General features: G+C 56.9%; 2 protein-coding genes across 3 annotated transcripts; one reads left to right on the top strand and one right to left on the bottom strand.

Moving 5' to 3' along the window:
- Nucleotides 1–63: 63 nt before the first annotated feature.
- CCR10 (C-C motif chemokine receptor 10) lies at nt 64–4,350 on the bottom strand. Its single transcript, XM_060646035.3, has 2 exons — nt 4,072–4,350; nt 64–3,244 (listed from the first exon to the last, which is right to left on the bottom strand). Exons 1-2 carry the CDS (start codon nt 4,093–4,095, stop codon nt 2,177–2,179), a joined length of 1,092 nt encoding a protein of 363 aa, XP_060502018.1. The 5' UTR covers nt 4,096–4,350; the 3' UTR covers nt 64–2,176.
- A 467-nt stretch (nt 4,351–4,817) lies between these two features.
- On the top strand, nt 4,818–20,004 carry CNTNAP1 (contactin associated protein 1). 2 transcript variants are annotated; one of them, XM_060646027.3, is made up of 24 exons: nt 4,818–5,271; nt 6,152–6,253; nt 6,348–6,541; nt 7,000–7,147; nt 7,225–7,428; nt 8,064–8,248; nt 8,809–8,952; nt 9,626–9,887; nt 10,354–10,503; nt 10,762–10,933; nt 11,383–11,489; nt 11,636–11,755; nt 12,109–12,312; nt 12,510–12,666; nt 12,750–12,877; nt 13,194–13,379; nt 13,854–14,075; nt 14,329–14,568; nt 15,797–16,150; nt 16,765–16,892; nt 17,346–17,439; nt 17,638–17,883; nt 17,992–18,039; nt 18,660–20,004. In XM_060646027.3, the coding sequence occupies exons 1-24, from the start codon at nt 5,208–5,210 to the stop codon at nt 18,938–18,940; spliced, it is 4,140 nt and encodes a 1,379-aa protein (XP_060502010.3). In that variant the 5' UTR covers nt 4,818–5,207; the 3' UTR covers nt 18,941–20,004. The 2 variants fall into 2 exon arrangements, with proteins under 2 accessions (XP_060502010.3, XP_060502011.3); XM_060646028.3 differs by lacking the exon at nt 4,818–5,271 and adding an exon at nt 5,303–5,737.
- Nucleotides 20,005–20,100: the final 96 nt, after the last annotated feature.

A 20,100-nucleotide genomic window follows, 5' to 3' on the forward strand; every position in this document is an offset into this window, starting at 1 on the left:
TCCGACGGCCCCCCCCTTTCCCTCTTCTTTCTCTCCTCCCTTCTTTACAGGGCAGGGTGCAGTTTTCGTCACAGCCTCCCCTGACCAATCCCTGTGCCTGGCGCCGGGCGCGGCCACCAATCAGACCACTGAAACCGCGGCGGGTTGCATCATGTGCCCCTGGCTTGGTGACAGCCGGGAGGAGCAGAGGAATAAGGAGGGAGGGGGCTGTGCGATGTTAGCCACGCCCCAGTCTCTGAGGTCGGACTCGGAGTGCTAGTGATGTCACGGAAGCCCGCCTTCATGCCCGTTTTAACTCTTGGCTCACCAACCAAGAGATTAAAAACCCTCTCGAGGAGCTTTATAGAAGGAAGGGCATAGGGCATGAAGGAAGGTCCCGACTGCTGCCCTCTGAAACCCTGTCTCGTCTCAGGGTCCCTGAGAAAGGAACGAGACTTAGCTACCTGCGCCAGGCTCAGCTCTAGACGCAGCTAGCTCTCCGCCCCTGGATAGAGTAGTCCAATTCCTTGATGTGAGTCGCTTTAAAAATTAAGGTGACTCGGGAATTAAGAGACTCGGGAAAGTGAAGACCTAGGTCGGAAATGAAATCTAATTTAGAGCGCACAGCTCACTGAACTCCAGTGGGGAGAGTGACTTAAGATTCAAGGGAATTCTGTGGTCTTCGAAGAGTGGAGGCCTCTTGGGGTGAATAGCCTGGAGTTCTATGTCGGAAGGGGTTAAGCCAGGCGCTAAACGGCCGGGGCGGGGCGGGGCCGCGAACGGGGCGGGGCCAGGGCGACCGCGGGCGCGCGCGTGCGTTGCTGACTCAGCGGCGATTCCCGCGGTCTCCGGTGGAGGGTTCCAGGTTGGCCCCCAGCGACTGGCTTGTGGGACCTTCGGAAGATCGGCGCCATCTCCGGGCCTTCCCTGGATCCTGGCCCCTAGTGGAGGTGGCTCTTGGTCTCAGCCGCCGGAGGCTCTAGGAAGGAAGGCTAGCCTGAGCTGGGCGGGGCGGGACAGGGCGGGGACGTCAGGCCAGCGCCTCCCTTGAGACCTCCCTGCCACACCCGCCCTTCTTGCCCGGGGTCCCCAGACTCCTGGCTGGAGTGGTAGGGGCAGCTTTGCTGACCGGATATTAAACTGCGAGCCTTGTCGCACGTGAACACCATCCTGCCTATCGTGCTTGTGTAAAACAAAGACCAGGAATCAATGCGACCGTCTCTAGAGGCTATCTATCCCCGTCTTGTCCTCACCCCGGATGACAGTGACCAGCACTGAGATTTCCTAGGGATGGAGACATTCAAACCATATACTCGCTTCCCTGTCTAGATCCCGGGTCTTTGCAGGAAAGTTCTTTCCGATGTCTAACCTCTCTCTTTCCGGCACGCTCAGTGCATTTCCTCTGACCCCGTCCCCAGGGAAGATGGAGAATGGCAGTCACCCCCACCCCCACCACACCCATGATAACGACTCTGGAAATTTTCAATTTGGAATTCTCTCCTTGGTTTTTCTCCAAGGTGAAAAACTCCGGCTCAACTTTTTAAATAACCTTTTTCTTTCCGCCACAGAACTTTAGAAGGGACTATAAAGTGGTAATCTAATCCAAAAGCCCACCCAAAACGGAAATCTCCTGCCCATTGTCCCTACCCCCACACCAGGCACAGGCACACACAGTCCCCAACAGCCTTAGCCTGAACATTCCAGAGGCCAGGAACCCGGTACTTCATAAGGCAGCCATTACTGGATAGCACTGTGGTTGTTAGAAAGCTCGTCCTTATGCTACTTTAAGAGGAACCCCAGCCCCTCGTTGCCTGGCAGCTTTCCCACCTCACCTCTTGTTCACAGAGACCTGGTGAAGGTGGAGGGAGTGTCAGTGCCTAGAGCTTCAGCAGGCTCAGCAGCCCTGCACCCCCACCCAGATTCTCAGCGCCTTCCACTCAGAGCCAAGCGCACTGAGGGGGAGGGGGAACCCACCGGTTCTGCCCTGCTACAAATCACTTCCAAGTCGGTGACTCAAAAATAGTAACAGTTGTTGGGTTGTATCTCATTTCCATGTTATCAATTTAATGTGGCAAAGTACAGAAGCAATTCCTTTAGGTCCCTACCTCCTTCTCAGGGTCTCCCCACCTACTCCCCTTTCCCACTACCCTCCCTGGAAACATTTCCTCAGCCCGCCCTCTCCCCTTGGTTCGCAGCCCTAGTAGTCCCAGGAGGAGACACTGTGGGTCTCAGTGGGAGCCGAACAGGAAGAGAGGCGGGGCCGGCGGGGGCAGCGGCCCCGGGGGCGAGGCCCTGGGCTGCAGCTCCCACCCCGCAGCAGCCTCCGCAGGTCCTGGCGGAATCGCAGGCCCAAAAAGGCGTAGAGTACGGGGTTGAGGCCGCAGCGGGCCAGGGCCAACCCTCCGGTCACGAGCAGTGCCAGATCCTTGCGCTTGCTGGCAGGGCAGCTCCGCTCGCGGGCAGCCAGTAGGTCGGCCGTATCCAGTAGCAGGGCGAGACTGTAGGGCAGCTGCAGGACCACGAAGGCCGCCACCAGGGCCACCACGACGCGCAGCGCACGCCGGCGCTCGGGCCCCCTGGCGGCCAGCAGCGTGCGGCCCAGGAGCGCATAGCAGGCGGCCATGACGCCCAGCGGCAGCGCGAAGCCCAGGACCACCTGCGCCACGGCGCTTGCCCCCTTCACCGTCTGCGCGAGGCCCTCGGGAAAGATGAGACGGCAGCGCCGCTGGCCTTCCCGCTGCCCATCCTGGCTGAAAAGGAGAGCAGGCAGCGCGAGAAGCAGCGACAGCAGCCATACGATGGCTGAGACCACGTGTGCGCGGCCTGGCGCAGAGGGCCTCGGTCCAGCGGGGAGGGCCCGCGCGATGGCCACATAGCGGTCGGCGCTGATACAGGCCAGGAAGAGGAAGCCAGCATGGAAGGAGGCCGAGTAGAGGCCCGAGATGGCGCGGCAGGTGGCACTTCCCAGACTCCAGCCCTGCAGAGCCCCGGCTGCGGCGAACGGCAGGGTTAGGGCCAGCAGAAGGTCGGCCAGGGCCAGCTGGAGCAGGTGGGCAGAAGTGGGCGAACGGACAGCACGTCGGGCTGCCAGGTGGGTGGCCAGGACCAGGCCATTGCCGGCCAGACCCAGTGCAGCCACTGCCAGGGAGACACTGGGTTGGAAGGCCCGACTGAAGGCCTGGACATCCGCCTTGTAGCAGAGTTCTGGCAATGGCTCAGCTGAGTATGCCTCCTCATCATACCCAGAGTAGGGGCTCCAGGAGACCTGGGGAGGTCAAAATGAGAGGAGAGACCTTATGAGACACCTCCCACACACCTCCCCTTCCCACACATACCTTCCAAGCTGGGAGCTTCTGTGTGACCGTTGTGCAGAGGGAGAAGATACAAACTCTTCTCCAAACTCTTCCTAGCACACCCTCCCAACAGGTCTTGGCTTCCACTGCACCCCTCCTGCCTCTGCATCCAGCTTCCTGGCTGACCTTGACCTGTCTGTATCTCAGTTGCCTAATATGTAGTGTTGAGATTAGAAACCCTGACCAGCCCAAGCGGCAGAGTTGTTTGAAATAAGGAAGAGGTCATGGATGTGAAGCACCTGGGCTCTCCATGAGCCAAGGTTTCTGTCACTAATAGATCTTGGGGATTCAGTTCTGTTTGCAGCGCCCTCTCCTGGAGGAACACCCACATTCAGGCTTTGCCTCAGGGCTGGTCCCTGGACTCCAGGCATGGTGTGGAGAGGGTTTCTAATGTCTTTTTTCCTTTCTCCCCTCCCTGCCCCATCTCTACCTCCAGTACAGGTACACTGAACGACTCATGGCAAGGCGGGGGGTCTCAAGGGTTGGGCCTCAGGTTTTCTGGTCTCGGTTGCAACCTGGGACCTCTAGGTTCAGCTCACTATTCCCCTCAGTCCAGTCTCAAACCCCAACCCCAGCCTCACATCACCAGCCCCATCTATCTGGAAGGTCCTGATCCCAGATGGCTCCAGGCATCCTGGATGGGTCATAGCATGGCAGAAGCTTGTTACCAAGTGGGGAATCCCATCCCTTTGCCTTATCCTCCCTCTCTATAACCCTTCCTCCCTGCCCCCACTCCCACCTGTTCTGCAGGCTCCGTCCCCATCTCTGGCTACACAGGTTTCTGAGGTATAGCCACTAGGGAGAGAAGTTAAGCTAGTGGGACAGGAAGGAAGGGGCGGGGAGAGGGGCCAAGAGGGCGGTGGGGATAGGGTCTGTGAGCCCTTTTTACCTAACTTTCCCATTCCACCCTCTATTTTTTTTTTTCTTTTTTACCCTGCCAGTAGAAAAAGAATGGATTTTTGGAATACCATTTGCTAGCTACTTGTGTGATCTTGAGCACGTTTACCTCTTTGAGCCTCAGGCTTTTCAACTTTTTTTTTTTTTTTTTTTTTTTTAATTTTTGGGACAGAGAGAGACAGAGCATGAACGGGGGAGGGGCAGAGAAAGAGGGAGACACAGACTCGGAAACAGGCTCCAGGCTCTGAGCCATCAGCCCAGAGCCTGACGCGGGGCTCGAACTCACAGACCGCGAGATCGTGACCTGGCTGAAGTCGGACACTTAACCGACTGCGCCACCCAGGTGCCCCGAGCCTCAGGCTTTTCATCTGTAAAGTGGAGTAAGGTAAAAATGCTGAGTTGACAGGGTAATGAGAGTGCCTAGCACGGGTGTTTGGGGGCACAATTTGCCTTCAGAAAATGTTAGATTCTTTTACTTACTTATCTCCCCATCTCCAGGTAGCCACCCCCCACCCCACCCCCCACCCCCCGCTTTTCTGGGATTTTTGAGGACCTCTCAGCTGGCCCTAGCCTTCCTTCCCCCATCTCTGCGGCCACAGTCCCTGCCAGCCTCGGGTTATTCAGGGTATTTCCCAGCGTCTGGAGGCTCTCTACCCCCGCCCTTTCGCAGCAGGGCTGAGGCGCGCGCTTGCGCGGGGTCCGGGAAAGCGGCGCGTGCCGGGAGAGAGAGGCTGGGGAAGGGGGGAGGTGAGAGGAGAGAGGGTGGGAAGGAGAGAGAGACCAGCGGAGAACCAGGAACGACAGAGAGAAGGGAGAAGGGTTGGGGGAGAGAGAGGACAGAGCGAGGAGTGGGTTAGGAGAAGAGACGGCGATCCGCTGCGAACCCCAGAAGGAGATTGGGGAGCCCAAGCTGGAACTGGAGCCCTACCCGGAACCGGGCACTGGGAGGCGGCCGCCGAGACCCATCAGCCCTGCACCATGTGTCTCCGGCTCTTCTGCATCCTGCTTGCCGCGGTCTCAGGAACCCAGGGCTGGGGCTACTGTGAGTGCCGGGCGCAGGTGCAAGCAGGGTTGGGCCGGGGAGTCCAAATCCTGCAGGGCGGGTCTAGCCGCATTGCGGCTAGGTGGTCGCGGGTCCCTTCCCGGCCGGCGCGCGCTCGCTCATTCCCATCCTTTCCTGCCTCTCCCCCGCGCTCCGCAATGCAGCTCCGAGGCTGGCGCGCGCTCCCGGGGTGGTGCTGGGCTCGGAGGAGCCGAGGCTCGAGTCGGCCCGGGGTGGGGATTTGGGACTGGGATCCAAGCGGAAGTTGGTCCTGGGTTTGAGGGTTGGAGATAAGGGTGGTACTGGTGACCCGGCCAGGGTTAAGGTTTTGTTAGGGGCTGAGGCTGGGCTTGGAGCTGGCCCAGGGGCTAGGATTTGGGGCTGGGGTGGATTTTGAGGCTGAGATCCAAGCAGGAGTTGGTGACCCTGATTGATGCTGAGGTTGGACATGGAGCTGGTGATGTTGGTAGGACTGGCTGGGGTTGGGACCAAGGCCTGGATTGGGGTTGCTGAGGGTTGGGGGTGCTGATGAGTGGGATTGATGATAAGGCTGGGGCTGGATTGGTGCCTTGGGCTGACTCAGGTTCTATAAGATGCTGAGGCTTGGGGTTGTGTTTGGGAGAGTACTAAGCCTGGGCTGGTACCAGAACAGTCACAGAGCTAGGGAAGGTCTGGCTTAGTGAACCCCCCAGGAGGAGAAGGCAGCTTCCCCGGAGTGTGCAGCTGTTGCTGCAGCCCAGATTGGGTAGATGGCTTAAGTTAGGGCTGGGCTGGCCGCTGGGGGACAGAGAAGGAGGAACTCCAGTTGCTCTGTGTGCGCGGCCTTTGGAAGGACCTGGGAGGGGTCGCCCTGATCAAAATGTCCGTTCCCCCAACCCAGACGGCTGTGACGAGGAGCTGGTCGGGCCTCTGTACGCACGCTCCTTGGGCGCCTCCTCCTACTACGGGCTCTTCACTGCGCCTCGATTTGCCCGGCTGCACGGTGAGTGAGGCTCCGCCCCAAGGCGTGGTGGGGCACTCTGGAGGGCTAGGGATGAAGGGAGAGCCGGGGGTGAAAGCCCTTGCCTCTTCTATAGGCATAAGCGGATGGTCTCCCCGAATTGGGGACCCGAATCCTTGGCTCCAGATCGACTTAATGAAGAAGCACCGGATCCGAGCTGTGGCCACCCAGGGTTCATTTAACTCGTGGGACTGGGTCACGCGTTACATGCTGCTCTACGGGGACCGAGTGGATAGCTGGACGCCGTTCTACCAGCAAGGGCACAACGCGGTATTCCAGGCCCCCTGTGCACACACTTGGAGAACCTCCTCAACTCTGCAACCTGGGCTGGGCACTAGCTTGGGGGAAGTGGAGGAGGAGGTGGTGTGGACACAGATGAGGAGCAGTGACTTCCAATCAGGGGGTTCAGTTCATAGGGACGGTCAGTTCGCCATGTGTGCGAGACATTCTCAGATGATAGGGTTTAACATACTTTAGGGTAAAATCTGGGAGAGCTTCTTGAAGGAGGTGACATCTGAGTTGGGCTCTGAGGAAATAATAGGATGGTGGGAGAGGACATTTTACGCTAAGGCACCTGTTTTCCTAAAGCCATGAGGGCCGAGGAAATCAAGGAGAGTTTGCTTTCTGGAAGTCTAGATTGGCTGGGTGTGGCAGCTGTGGGCTGGGAGGCTGTGGAGAAACGAAGTAGAAAGTGGGGACCTGGTCTCTCCTCTCGCCTTCTCTCTCAGACCTTTTTCGGTAACGTGAACGAGTCCGCGGTAGTGCGCCACGACCTGCACTATCACTTCACCGCGCGCTACATCCGCATCGTGCCACTGGCTTGGAACCCGCGCGGCAAGATCGGCCTGAGGCTCGGCCTCTACGGCTGCCCTTACAGTAAGGATGCGGAGGCCGTGGCGGAGCTCCTGGGAGAGTCTTCCCGGTCCTCGGCCCACCTACTGTCCTTTGCGCAGAGTCCGACGTGCTCTATTTCGACGGCGACGATGCCATCTCATACCGCTTCCCGCGAGGGGTCAGCCGGAGCCTTTGGGATGTGTTCGCCTTCAGCTTCAAGACGGAAGAGAAGGACGGGCTCCTGCTGCACGCGGAGGGCGTCCAGGGCGACTACGTGACATTGGAGCTGCAGGGGGCGCACTTGCTGCTGCACATGAGCCTGGGTGAGTTCAGCCACCCGGGGTGCGACCCCGGAGGCTCTGCTGCCACGCCCCTCGCTGCACCGCCTACGCGAAGCCGCGCCCACTCCCGATCTGGCCTTTCCTTACTGTTTGGATCAACCCGCCTTCTTCGTGCAGAATTTGGCATTAGCAAAACACTGGACTCTGAGTCAGGAGATCTGGATTCCAGTCTCAGCTCCACTACCCGTGGGGCGACCTTGAACAAGGCACTTACCCAGTTTCTTCATTGTAGAAACCTTATATATACTACAAGTACATATACATATAAACCCAAAGAATTGTTATTTTGTATCTCATTAGCTTTTATAACATCCATATGATGAGGGAGAAGCAGCGATCATGCCCCAAGTTTTACTGATTGGAAAACAAAGGCTCAGAGAAGTTAAATGACTTACCCTAAGTCACATATTCGCCAATGGCCACCGCTCCATCCCAAGCTAAAGTCCAGTCTCTATATGCCCACCCTCCCTGGCTGCCCTGGGCCCTGTGCAAACTCTCTGTGCTCCTGGCTGCTGCTTCACCTGGGGGCTAAGCATCTCCACCTGGGGGTTCTCCAGGTTGTAGGTCTGACCCTGCTCTCCCTCCCTCCCCCCCCCCCCCACTCCCCGCCCCCCTAGGCAGCAGCCCTATCCAGCCAAGGCCCGGTCACACCACAGTGAGTGCTGGTGGCGTCCTCAATGATCAACACTGGCATTACGTTCGTGTGGACCGATTTGGCCGAGAAGCAAATCTCACCCTGGATGGCTACGTGCAGCGATTTGTGCTCAATGGAGACTTTGAGAGACTGAACCTGGACAACGAGGTGAGCAGAGTGGTTCATTCAGTTGAGTAGGGTGCTGTCAGTGCGGGGACAGTACTTTTCTCCACCAGAGGTAGGACCTTGCTTTCTGGTTCTTGAATATCCTAGCAGCTCTTGGCAGACCTGCGGCCCATAGGCCTAGGTTTTTGTCACTGTTGTTGCTGTTAACAGGCAGATTTCCTGGGCACAACCCCAGAACTACTGACATGGGAATTGAAAATGTGGGTTTGGGGGATCAGGCAAGATGAGAAAATTGCCCTGTTGGATTGCTTAACTCTGTGGAGTTGGTAAAGACCGTGGTTTGGATCTGCAGATAAAGAATCCCAGACAGGTTAATTGACTTACTCAAGGGCACGCAGCCAATTTGTGGCAGAGTCAGGGCTAGAACCCAAGTCTGGGGAAGTCCAGCGAACTTCCAGCTTTAATACTGATGATACTGGGGAAATGGATATTTCCAGTCTTCTATAAAGCCAGGCCCAGAGCCTGGGAAAGTGTGGGGCGGAAGAGCATGGGCACAGGCTCACACACCCAGGGAGCCTCACCACCCCCACCCTGCCCCGCAGATGTTCATCGGGGGTCTAGTGGGCGCTGCACAGAAGAACCTTGCCTATCGTCATAATTTCCGCGGCTGCATAGAAAACATAATCTTCAACCGAGTCAACATCGCAGACCTGGCCGTGCGGCGCCATTCGAGGATCACCTTTGAGGCCAGTGGGCAGGGGGGATCAGGGAGGACGGGACATCAAAGCTGCTTGGAAAGCAAAGAGGTGGAGCAGGAAGAGATCTTGAGAATCAGATAAAAGCCGAGGATCCCTCTCTCCCCTGCCACATCCTCAAGTGGGGGCATCACCGACTCACAGGAGGTGAAAGGCCACCCCTCCCTAACCCCCAGTTATGAAGCTGTGGTCTGGCCCAACCACATCCTCAATTAATGCTTGAGGAAAAACAAGTGCAGAGACCGGAGTGGCTTGGCCAGAGATCACACAGTTGTGCAGTGGTTGAGTAGGGACTTGAACCCAGGGCTGTTTTGGTGTGACCCCACACCCCAACTCTGCAGCGGGCATTCTAATGTCGCTGCCTGGAAGCCAGCAGGAAATTGCCTCTCCGAGCTGGAAGGAAGGGAAGGAGGTGGTCCCCCTGGAGACGGCGTAGATCAGCGTTAGCCAATGGAGAGCCTTGAGGGCAGACTTGGTTGGAAACTCCGCCCCCCTCCACAGCTGGATATGTTTGTCGGGGGTGAGGTCTTACCCCCTCCCTTCCCCCACACACTTCGAGGGAGTGCCTCAGAAGGGTCTTAGACCAGTATGAAAATTGAATCCCAGCGGAGGCAGATGTCTTCCATTCTCTCCGGTGCTGATGGATCCTTACTTTCGCCCTCAGGGTAAGGTGGCCTTCCGTTGCCTGGACCCGGTTCCTCACCCCATCAACTTCGGAGGGCCTCACAACTTCGTGCAAGTGCCTGGCTTCCCGCGCCGTGGCCGCTTGGCAGTCTCCTTTCGCTTCCGGACCTGGGATCTCACAGGGCTGCTACTTTTCTCCCGCCTGGGGGACGGGCTGGGCCACGTGGAGCTGATCCTCAGTGAAGGGCAGGTCAACGTGTCCATCGCGCAGACTGGCCGAAAGAAGCTTCAGTTTGCCGCTGGTGAGGGGCAGAGGGTGGGGGGAGGCGCCGGGAGGCCAGAGGAGGGCAGAGGAGGGGGCAAGTGTGGGCCTGCACGGAGGACTTTGCTTCTTGGAGAGGGGTGAGGGAGGGAAGGGAGCAGAGCAGGAGGACCCTGGGCCCTGGGAGAAGGTGGGAGTGGATGGTGGCAGGGAGTCAGATCTGAGGAGCTAAGGGTGCTGGGAGAAGCAGGAAAGCTGAGAGTCCTGGTACCCTCTAGTTCCAGGGGAGGCTTGGGAGTTGTTTGTTAATTCATTTACAACTTTACAGACTGCATCAGCTGCTAGGGTTAGTGAAGACAGACATTCAAAAATGTCACACTCAGTGTGATAAGTGTTAATAATGGAGGGCACATAGGCACAGAGTGGGGTTGTTGCTTCCCCACTAAAGACACTTCTCTCAGAGTTTGAAGCTTCCCTCAGCCACACCATCCTCTTCTCCCATCCAGGGTACCGCCTGAATGATGGCTTTTGGCACGAGGTGAATTTTGCAGCACAGGAGAACCATGCAGTCATCAGCATTGATGATGTGGAGGGGGCAGAGGTCAGGGTCTCATACCCCCTGCTGATCCGGACTGGCACCTCATACTTCTTTGGGGGTAAGTGGGAGCCAACCTGGTCAGACTCCTATCTCTGGGTGGGAAGGCCCCACCAAAGTCCCCTCAGATGGGGCTACATGGAGCGTTTTGTGGGGATAAATCCCTCTTTTCCCTCTGGTGCCTTGGAGACTGGAAGGCCATTGCCATTGTCTATTGGCCCCCTTCCTTCCTTCATGTCTGGCTTTCCCTTGGCATCTCCCTGGGGGAGGGTCTCTGGGGTCTCCCCCGGGGAGGGCCTCACAGGGGTGGTTGCTCCAGGTTGTCCCAAACCAGCCAGTCGATCGGGATGCCACTCCAACCAGACGGCGTTCCATGGCTGCATGGAGCTGCTCAAGGTGGATGGTCAACTGGTCAACCTGACTCTGGTGGAGGGCCGGCGGCTTGGATACTATGCTGAGGTCCTCTTTGACACATGTGGCATCACTGATAGGTATCCAGAAGCCCCTCTCCCTACAAGAGGTGACCCCTGCAAAGCCCCCTTCTGTAGTCTCCCCATGGGAGTGGCCATTCTCAATAATCTCCCTTCTCCTGGTCCCAGGTCCTCAGTCTCCCACCTGGAGATGATTCCTCCTTGACTTGTTATCTTAACCTCTTGTCCTCCTTTACCTAATCCTTCCATTAAAGTGACACAAGCTCAGAATGGAAATGAAGCATCTGTTCTTGGCCCTAGGGGGTTTTCTTCTGGAGGGGGGTGGTGGGAGAGGGGGCCAGTAGAGGGTGAAGAGTCCTTGAGCCCCAAGGACTCATACACCAGCACTTAGGCTTCTACGAGGCTGGTTCTGGTGCTCTCAGGAGCCTGGAGCGAAGCTGGTAGGGATCAGACCCCATTCTCACACTCACAGTAAGGTGCCTGCCCTTCGTGCTGGCCCTCTTCCCTAGGTGTAGCCCTAACATGTGTGAGCATGACGGACGCTGCTACCAGTCCTGGGATGACTTCATCTGCTATTGTGAACTGACAGGCTACAAGGGGGAGACCTGCCACCAACGTAAGCGCAGTGGGGGATGGGGGAGACTCAAGGGCAGGGGAGGCCAAGAGGTTGCTGGGGATCATGAGGCTGCTGGAGACGGTAGGACTGGCACTCCTAGCCCTCTGACCCCATAAATGCCCTTTGCCCACCCCCCGACCTACCAGCTCTGTATAAGGAATCTTGTGAGGCTTATCGGCTCAGTGGGAAAACTTCTGGAAACTTCACCATTGATCCTGATGGCAGTGGTCCCCTGAAGCCATTTGTAGTGTACTGTGATATCCGAGGTAAGTGGCTCTGATGAGTGGTGAAGGGGCAGCTGAAAAGGCTGTGTGGGGGTGTGGGGAAAACAGGGGGTTGAAGGGGGGACAGGGGCCAGCAAGATCAAACTGTGGTAGGGGTAAAGGATGGCAGAGGGGAAAGGGGACACTCAGGAATTTGTAATCCAGCCTTGCTGATAAATTCCAGCTTCCTGATCCATTCCAGCTGTCCAGCTGTCACATCTCCAGCCGACAGTGGGCTGGAACGGAGCTGCTGGTCACATTTATTGGCTCTGACTAGCAGCAGCAGTGGTGGAGGTAGGGAGATGGGTAGAGAATGCCCATCTTGAGCCAAAGCTCTGTCCATTCCCCTCCCCCAGAGAACCGGGCATGGACAGTTGTGCGGCATGACAGGCTGTGGACAACTCGGGTGACAGGTTCTAGCATGGAGCGGCCATTCCTGGGGGCCATCCAGTACTGGAATGCATCCTGGGAGGAAGTCAGTGCCCTGGCCAATGCTTCCCAGCACTGTGAACAGTGGATCGAGTTCTCCTGCTACAATTCCCGGCTGCTCAACACTGCTGGTGAGGGCCAGGGTCACCGAGGGTGAGGTGCAGAGCTGGGGGAGTGACCCGTGGGGACTTGGGAGGAGAGAACCAGAAGTTTCAGCTAGAGCCCTCGAACATTCAAGCAAGGATCGGGGCTGCTTGGAAAGGCGAGAGAGGAACCCAGGGGCTAATGGAGGGATGGGGCCTAGAAACTGCCTGCACATCTTCCCCAGGAGGCTACCCCTACAGCTTTTGGATTGGCCGAAATGAGGAGCAGCACTTCTACTGGGGAGGCTCACAGCCTGGGATCCAGCGCTGTGCCTGCGGTCTGGACCGGAGCTGTGTGGACCCCGCTCTGCACTGTAACTGTGATGCTGACCAGCCCCAGTGGTGAGGGGCGAAGGGACAGGGCATTCAGGATTCCAGGGGCAGCGGAGCAGCAGGGGCTGAACCACTGCATCCTGCCCCCACAGGAGAACCGACAAGGGACTGCTGACCTTTGTGGACCATTTGCCCGTCACTCAGGTGGTGGTGGGGGATACGAACCGCTCCAATTCTGAGGCCCAGTTCTTCCTGAGGCCTCTGCGCTGCTACGGCGATCGTGAGTGGCAGACCCCTTTTGTGTGCCCTCCCGGGCTTGGCTCTCCGGTTTCCAAAATTTAGGACACCTGGCCCACTGTGGGTCTCTAGGACATACTGCCAGACACCCAGCTCCTGCTGTGATATGACCCCCATCCGTGTGGTTCCCCTGTACCTTATTCTCTTTCGCTATACCTGTTTCTCCCCCCCCCCCCCCCGCCCCCACCTTGGACACCCCTAGCTGTCCCCGTTTGCCCTACCTTCTCCCACACCACCCAAGGCTCCCTGCTCCACTCTCCAACCTCCCTGATCCAGCCTTCCTCCTTCTGGTTTTATAGGAAATTCCTGGAACACCATCTCCTTCCACACTGGGGCTGCTCTGCGCTTTCCCCCGATCCGTGCCAACCACAGCCTTGATGTCTCCTTCTACTTCAGGACCTCGGCTCCCTCAGGAGTCTTCCTAGAGAACATGGGGGGCCCTTACTGCCAGTGGCGCCGACCTTACGTGCGGGTGGAACTCAACAGTGAGCAGGCAGACATCAGGAGGGATGTGGGCTAGATGAAGATCTCGGGGGGGGGGCGGATATGGGGTAGGCAGAGGCTGGGGGAAGGGACAAGGGCAGATGCCCCTCGAAAGGCAGCATGGAAAGGGCTTTAGATAACTGTAGGGTCCAGACCAAGCTCTGTTTTGGTAGCTGGCTTTGTGAACTTAGGCACTGTCTTCACCTCTCGGGGCCTTAGGCCCCTTGTGAATAAGGCAGCTGGACTCCTGAGGGGTTTCCGACATGACTAGCTATGCTTCTAACCTCAGAAATGGGGGTGTAAGGAACTCAGAAACCAGGGGTGTAAGGTTTCAAGGAGTTTATGGGTTTTGTCCCGGGCCGTAGACTAATTGGAGGGACATTCAAGGAGCTCCAGAGAGTGAAGAAGAGAGGTGGTCTGGGGTAAGGGATCTGTGAGGTCTGAGTCCTTTCTCCCCACCCCACTGCATTGTCCAGCGTCCCGGGATGTGGTCTTCGCCTTTGACGTGGGCAATGGGGATGAGAACCTGACCGTACACTCCGATGACTTTGAATTCAACGACGATGAGTGGCACCTGGTCCGGGCGGAGATCAATGTGAAGCAGGCCCGGCTCCGTGTTGATCACCGGCCTTGGGTGCTGCGGCCTATGCCCCTGCAGACCTATATCTGGCTGGAGTACGACCAGCCCCTTTATGTTGGTAAGAAGCAGCCCCGAGGCGGGTCTGAAGCTTCCTTTACCTTCCCACCCCCTCCCAACCGTTCTTGTTTCCAGGAGCCCCATGTCTTAGATCCTGATCCCCTCTGCTGCGGCGTGACCCAAAGGCTCACCTTTCCTCTCTAGGCCATGGATTTTATCCTGTTATTACATTCCCCTTGGCTCCCTTCCAGACCCCAGTACTTATCCCTGTCTCTGGCTTGACACCCTTTTTTTGACCTGCCCACCCTTCTCAGGATCTGCAGAGCTTAAGAGGCGCCCCTTCGTGGGTTGCTTGAGGGCTATGCGTCTGAATGGAGTGACTCTAAACCTGGAAGGTCGTGCCAACGCCTCGGAGGGTACCTCACCCAACTGCACAGGCCATTGCGCCCACCCCCGGTTCCCCTGTTTCCACGGAGGCCGCTGTGTGGAGCGTTACAGCTACTACACGTGTGACTGTGACCTCACGGCTTTTGACGGGCCATACTGCAACCACGGTCAGTGCAGCTGCTTGTGCGAGACTAGGGAGCCACAGGGCACAATGGGACATAGGGAGGGCAGGGAAGGACGGAGAGAGCAGAGTCAGCGACAGGGAAAACTAGAGTTGTCCTTGGGTTCCTGAGCTCTCATCCAGGGCGTCAGGCAGCTGAAGATCCTGGATGACTCCAAGTCATAAAGTGGGGCCAAGAAGGGATGGTTCAGCTAGCTGGTACTAAAAGAACTTAAAAGCAACAAGCAAATAACTTCCCCATCTTCCCACTGTCACTAAGTTACCGCGGGTTACCCCTCTTACAAGCATAGTCACCTCAGGCTGCGCGATGCCCTCCTTGGCCATTTCCTGTGCTCCTAAAACATGTCTACAGCCTGGCTCTTGGTTAAGGCAAGCCTTGACATTCACCATAGCAAGATTCTGCACATACACCCAGACTGCATCCTTCCTAAGCCTGGTCTAGGAGGATGCACGCGCAGGTAGGTTAACGGTGAGAGGTATCTGGTGGTGCAGGAAGACACAGGAACTCCGATCAGCTGAGGACCTTTGGTCTCAGTGTGGAAGTGTGAGTAGTGGGGCGCCTGGCTGGCTCAGGTGGAAGAGCATTCGACTCTTGATCTTGGGGTTGTGAGTTTGAGCCCCACGTTGGGTGTAGCGATTACTTAAAAATAAATAAACTTAAAAAAAAAGTAAGTGTGAGTGGTGGCGAGTGTACCAGATGGGGTCATGATACCTCGATTCTTTTTTTTTTTTTAATGTTTATTTATTTTTGAGAGGGACAGAATGTGAGCAGGGGAGGGGCAGAGAGAAAGGGAGACACAGAATCCGAAGCAGGCTCCAGGCTCTGAGCTGTCAGCACAGAGCCCGATGTGGGGCTCGAATGCACAAACTGTGAGATCATGACCTGAGCCAAAGTTGGACGTTTAACCTACCGAGCCACCCAGGCACCCCATGATACCTTGATTCTAATCTTGGCTCTCCATAGACTGCTTGCCCTTACGGAAGTCACTAGCCATTCCTGTGCCTCAGTTTCCCCATCTGTAAAATGCGGGGGTTGCGTTAGATGATCTTTCCCATTTCTCACAGTTTTAAGATTTCCCTTCTGTGACATAGAGGCTCAAGGGGACAGAAGAGTGAAGTTCTGACAGTGTGCGGTGGTTCGAGGGCAAGTTCCAGGGTGGGTGTGCAGATGGCGTAGTGTCTGAATCCCTGACCTCATAACCCTCCGCCTTCAGATATCGGAGGTTTCTTTGAGCCCGGCACCTGGATGCGCTACAACCTCCAGTCAGCGCTGCGCTCGGCCGCCCGGGAGTTCTCCCACATGCTCAGCCGGCCGGTGCCCGGCTACGAGCCTGGCTACATCCCCGGCTATGACACCCCTGGCTACGTGCCTGGCTACCATGGCCCTGGCTACCGTCTGCCGGACTACCCCCGGCCCGGCCGGCCCGTGCCCGGTTACCGTGGGCCTGTCTACAATGTCACCGGTGAGGAGGTGTCCTTCAGCTTCAGCACTGACTCCGCCCCTGCGGTCCTGCTCTACGTCAGCTCCTTTGTGCGGGACTACATGGCCGTGCTCATCAAGGAAGATGGTAAGCTCGCATAGGCTGTCCCTCGGCTCCCTCTGCGTGCAGGGCGCCCTTCACTTTCACGCCTGTTGGTTCACTAGTAGAAGGACCCAAGCATTCTCAGAAGATGGGGGCTGGGGCGCCTGGGTGGCCCGGTCTGTTAAGCATCAGACTTTGGCACAGGTCACCATCTCATGGTTCGTGAGTTTGATCCCGGGGTCGGGCTCTGTGCTGACAGCTCAGAGCCTAAAGCCTGCTTCTGATTCTGTGTCTCCCTTTCTCTCTGCCCCTCTCCTGCACATGCTCTGTCTCTCTCTCTCTCTCTCTCAAAAATAAATAAACATTGGGGCGCCTGGGTGGCTCAGTCGGTTAAGCATCTGACTTCGGTTCAGGTCATGATCGCATGGTTGGTGGGTTCGAGCCCCATGTCGGGCTCTGTGCTGATAGTTCGGAGCCTGGAGCCTGCTTCCGATTCTGTGTCTCCCTCTCTCTCTGCCCCTCCCCCACTCCTGCTCTGTTTCTGTCTCCAAAATAAACATAAAAAAATTAAAAATAAATAAACATTTAAATAATTAAAAAAAAAAGGTGGGGGCTGTGGGAGCCAAGAGGAGACTCCCTTTGTCCTCCCCATCCCACAGGGACCCTGCAGCTGCGGTATCAGCTGGGCACCAGCCCCTACGTGTACCAGCTGACCACAAAGCCGGTCACAGACGGCCAGCCACACAGCATCAACATCACCCGGGTCTACCGCAACCTCTTCATCCAGGTGCGTGTGGAGGGAGGTGGGCGAGGGAGGTGAGCCGACTCAGATCGTAACCTCGTGATGGTGCCCAGGAAAATGTCAAAGAGTTAGCATGAGTAGAGCACATCGCAATGTACAGAGGATTGTCATGGGTATTACTACCTCATGCAACCCTCACAACTCCGGGAGGTGGTTCGGGTGGGCAGGAGTTCTTATCACGTCTGCTTTATAAATCAGTAAATGGGTTCAGAAAGTAAAGGGGTTTTCCACAAAGTCAAGCCACTGGTAGCTTTAAAGACGGCTCAGAACGAGGCCATTGGGTTTTTAATATGAAATCCTTCATCCGGGCCCAGGGGTTGTCCAGCCAGGACTAGGCCGGGACTCACCACCAGTGTGGACAGAACAGGACTTCCTGCGTGGTCTCGGCCTCGTCGGCCTCTGGTTCTCCCTCCCTCAGCTCCTCTCCCTCCCCCTCAGGTGGACTACTTCCCACTGACGGAACAGAAGTTCTCACTGTTGGTGGACAGCCAGCTGGACTCACCCAAGGCCTTGTATCTAGGGCGTGTGATGGGTGAGGCGTGGGTGCCATCATGTTTGGGCTAAGGAGTTACGGGTGAGGCCCCCGGAGCCTAGAGAGCGAGGGACCTGGGAAGGGCTGGGAAGGCGGCGATAACAAGGCGCAGGAACCCTGCAGACGGCGAGATGGGTGAGAGGGGCCAGGCTATGGGTGGTCCCAGCCCCTCTCCTTCTGGGCCGGCCTCTCCCTCAGAGACGGGAGTAATTGACCCGGAGATCCAGCGCTACAACACACCGGGTTTCTCGGGCTGCCTGTCTGGTGTTCGATTCAACAACGTGGCCCCTCTGAAGACCCACTTCCGAACCCCTCGACCCATGACCGCCGAGCTAGCTGAGGCCCTCCGAGTTCAGGGAGACCTGTCGGAATCTAACTGCGGAGCCATGCCCCGTCTTTTCTCAGAGGTGCCGCCTGAGCTGGATCCCTGGTATCTGCCCCCGGGTACGTCCAGGGCACATGGAGGAGGGAGGGCAGTGAGGGACGGCAGGGAAGGGAAACGATTCTTTACAAGGAGGGGGTTTCTCCTAACCGGCGCTCTCTCCTCTCCAGACTTCCCGTACTACCACGACGAGGGATGGGTTGCCATACTTTTAGGCTGTGAGTAGCGTGATCACTACCCTGACCTCCTAATTCTACCCTCGGTCAGCATTCCCTTCCCCGTATCCCCAGGGCTGAGGGGTGGCGAAGGCACTCAGTGCGGGGTGGTGCAAACAAGGATGAGCCGGGCTGTGCTGACGGTAGTATGGCATTGAGTTGGAGATTTTTATTTTTTTTAATGTTCATTTATTTTTGAGAGCGAGTGAGCACGAGTGGGGGAGAGGTGGGGTGGGGGTGGGGGGAGACAGAGGATCCGAAGCGGGCTCCGCGTTGACAGCGGCTAGCCCGATGTGGGGCTTGAACTCACAAACCCTGAGATCATGACCTAAGCCGAAGCCCGACGCTCAGGCGCCCCCAAGCTGGAGATTTTTAAATGTTTGAGGACGCTACAGACTTTTAGTTGAAATGAAATATTAAAAGGGGGCTATGGCTAAGGGATGAGGAAATGGGGGTGCAGTAACACGTAGAGAGGTGAGAAATGGATAACAGGAATTCAGACCCTCCAGGCACTTGGGAATGGCCTGACACGATCGAACGGCAGCCAGGCACACGTGTATTCTTTTGGCCCAAAGCATACACACATTCAGACCTGCCCTGAACTCTTCCTTTTTTTTTTTCAGTTTTGGTGGCCTTCCTGCTGCTGGGGCTGGTGGGGATGTTGGTGCTCTTCTACCTGCAAAATCATCGCTACAAGGGCTCCTACCACACCAATGAGCCCAAGGCCACCCATGATTACCACCCTGGCAGCAAACCTCCCCTACCTACTTCAGGCTCTGCCCAGGCCCCAGCCCCTACACCGGCTTCCACCCCAGCCCCAGCCCCAGCCCCAGCCCCAGCCCCAGCCCCTGGCTCCCGGGACCAAAATCTCCCCCAGATCCTGGAGGAGTCCAGGTCTGAATGAATCAGGAAAAGGGCTTTAGGGACCACGTCCATCTCCTCTGAGTTCCCCAATTCCTGCCTCTCCCCACCCTGTCAGGGACATTTGGCTCCTCTTAGCAGGTTCTGCTCATCCAGAGGATGCCCCTCCTGCCAAGTTTGGTGGGCAGAGCTACAGATGGGACCAAAGAGAGTGGCCGAGCCTCACTGCCTAAACCAATGCCCTCCCCGTCCCCGCTTCCCCAGGCTCCTGGTTGTTTGCCCCGAAGGAGAAGCTCCATGGGGTTGAGACAGGCCCTCCCTGCCATCCCTGTCCCAGCTGCTGCCAGGGATTAATGACAGAGTGCAAGAGAGATTAACTGCTTCCCTTCAAGTATTCAATCTCAGCAGGGACAGATGTGTGGGATTGCAGGGATGCACAGGGCATGGGGGGAGGAGGCTGCTAAATTACATCCCCTAGCCTCCCCCCTGCCCTGCAGAATGCCTTCCATCTGCTTCCACTCAGTTGGGGGTTAGGGAGGGCTTCATTGCTGTCCCCCATCCTCTCTTTTTTGTTTTTTACGGAGACCGAGAGGCCTCGGTTTTAGCACCTTAGTACCTCCGCTGCTTCACATGCTTTAGCCAAAGCCATAAAAACAACTTGCAATGTAGAGAGAATAATGCAGATGCCAGTGCATTAGCCTGCCCTCTATTGTTCCTCCCTCTTCCAAGATATGCAATAGCCTTGGTGCCTGTCCAAAGGCTTGGCCCCCTCTCCAGTGCATGAGGAGCCCTCTTTCCTCCGCTCAGAGATGCTGCTTCGTTTGCCCAGGAGGTCATGTTCTTTATATATATTTTTTGTTGCAAAGTCTCTCTCTAGAGAAACTCTATATACTACTCTAATTTTTTAATTATCAGTTTATATATAAAAGAAAAAAATTGATCGACTGTCCTGTCCTGTGCTGTGCCACGGTCTGTAGTTCTTGCTTTTCCCGTGTTGGAAGTCTCGTGAGGTCGGCTGGCCACTTGGCCAGCCTGACCCAGCCTCCACTCTGAAGCCGTGCTCGCAGAACCAGAACCGTTCTAATAAAGCAGAGTGGCAGAGCCCCAGTCTGTGCGTGGTAGCTGGCGTCGTGGCTGGGGGTAAGTGGGATGACTTTCAGGGAACTAACCGGAGGGCTCAGAAATTTCCACCGGGAATCCTCT

This window comes from Panthera onca, chromosome E1 (assembly GCF_046562875.1).
Source record: "Panthera onca isolate mPanOnc1 chromosome E1, mPanOnc1 haplotype 2, whole genome shotgun sequence".
Taxonomy (NCBI): domain Eukaryota; kingdom Metazoa; phylum Chordata; class Mammalia; order Carnivora; family Felidae; genus Panthera; species Panthera onca.

Excerpts from the sequence above, each read along its gene's own strand:
- CCR10 (XM_060646035.3), bottom strand. The coding sequence starts at position 4,095 with ATGGGGACGGAGCCTGCAGAACAG. Across the intron at positions 3,245-4,071 it reads GGACGGAGCCTGCAGAACAG|GTCTCCTGGAGCCCCTACTC; the intron begins GTGGGAGTGGGG and ends TGACCTCCCCAG.
- CNTNAP1 (XM_060646027.3), top strand. The coding sequence starts at position 5,208 with ATGTGTCTCCGGCTCTTCTGCATCCTGCTTGCCGCGGTCTCAGGAACC. Across the intron at positions 8,249-8,808 it reads GACTGAACCTGGACAACGAG|ATGTTCATCGGGGGTCTAGT; the intron begins GTGAGCAGAGTG and ends CCTGCCCCGCAG. Across the intron at positions 10,504-10,761 it reads CACCTCATACTTCTTTGGGG|GTTGTCCCAAACCAGCCAGT; the intron begins GTAAGTGGGAGC and ends TGGTTGCTCCAG.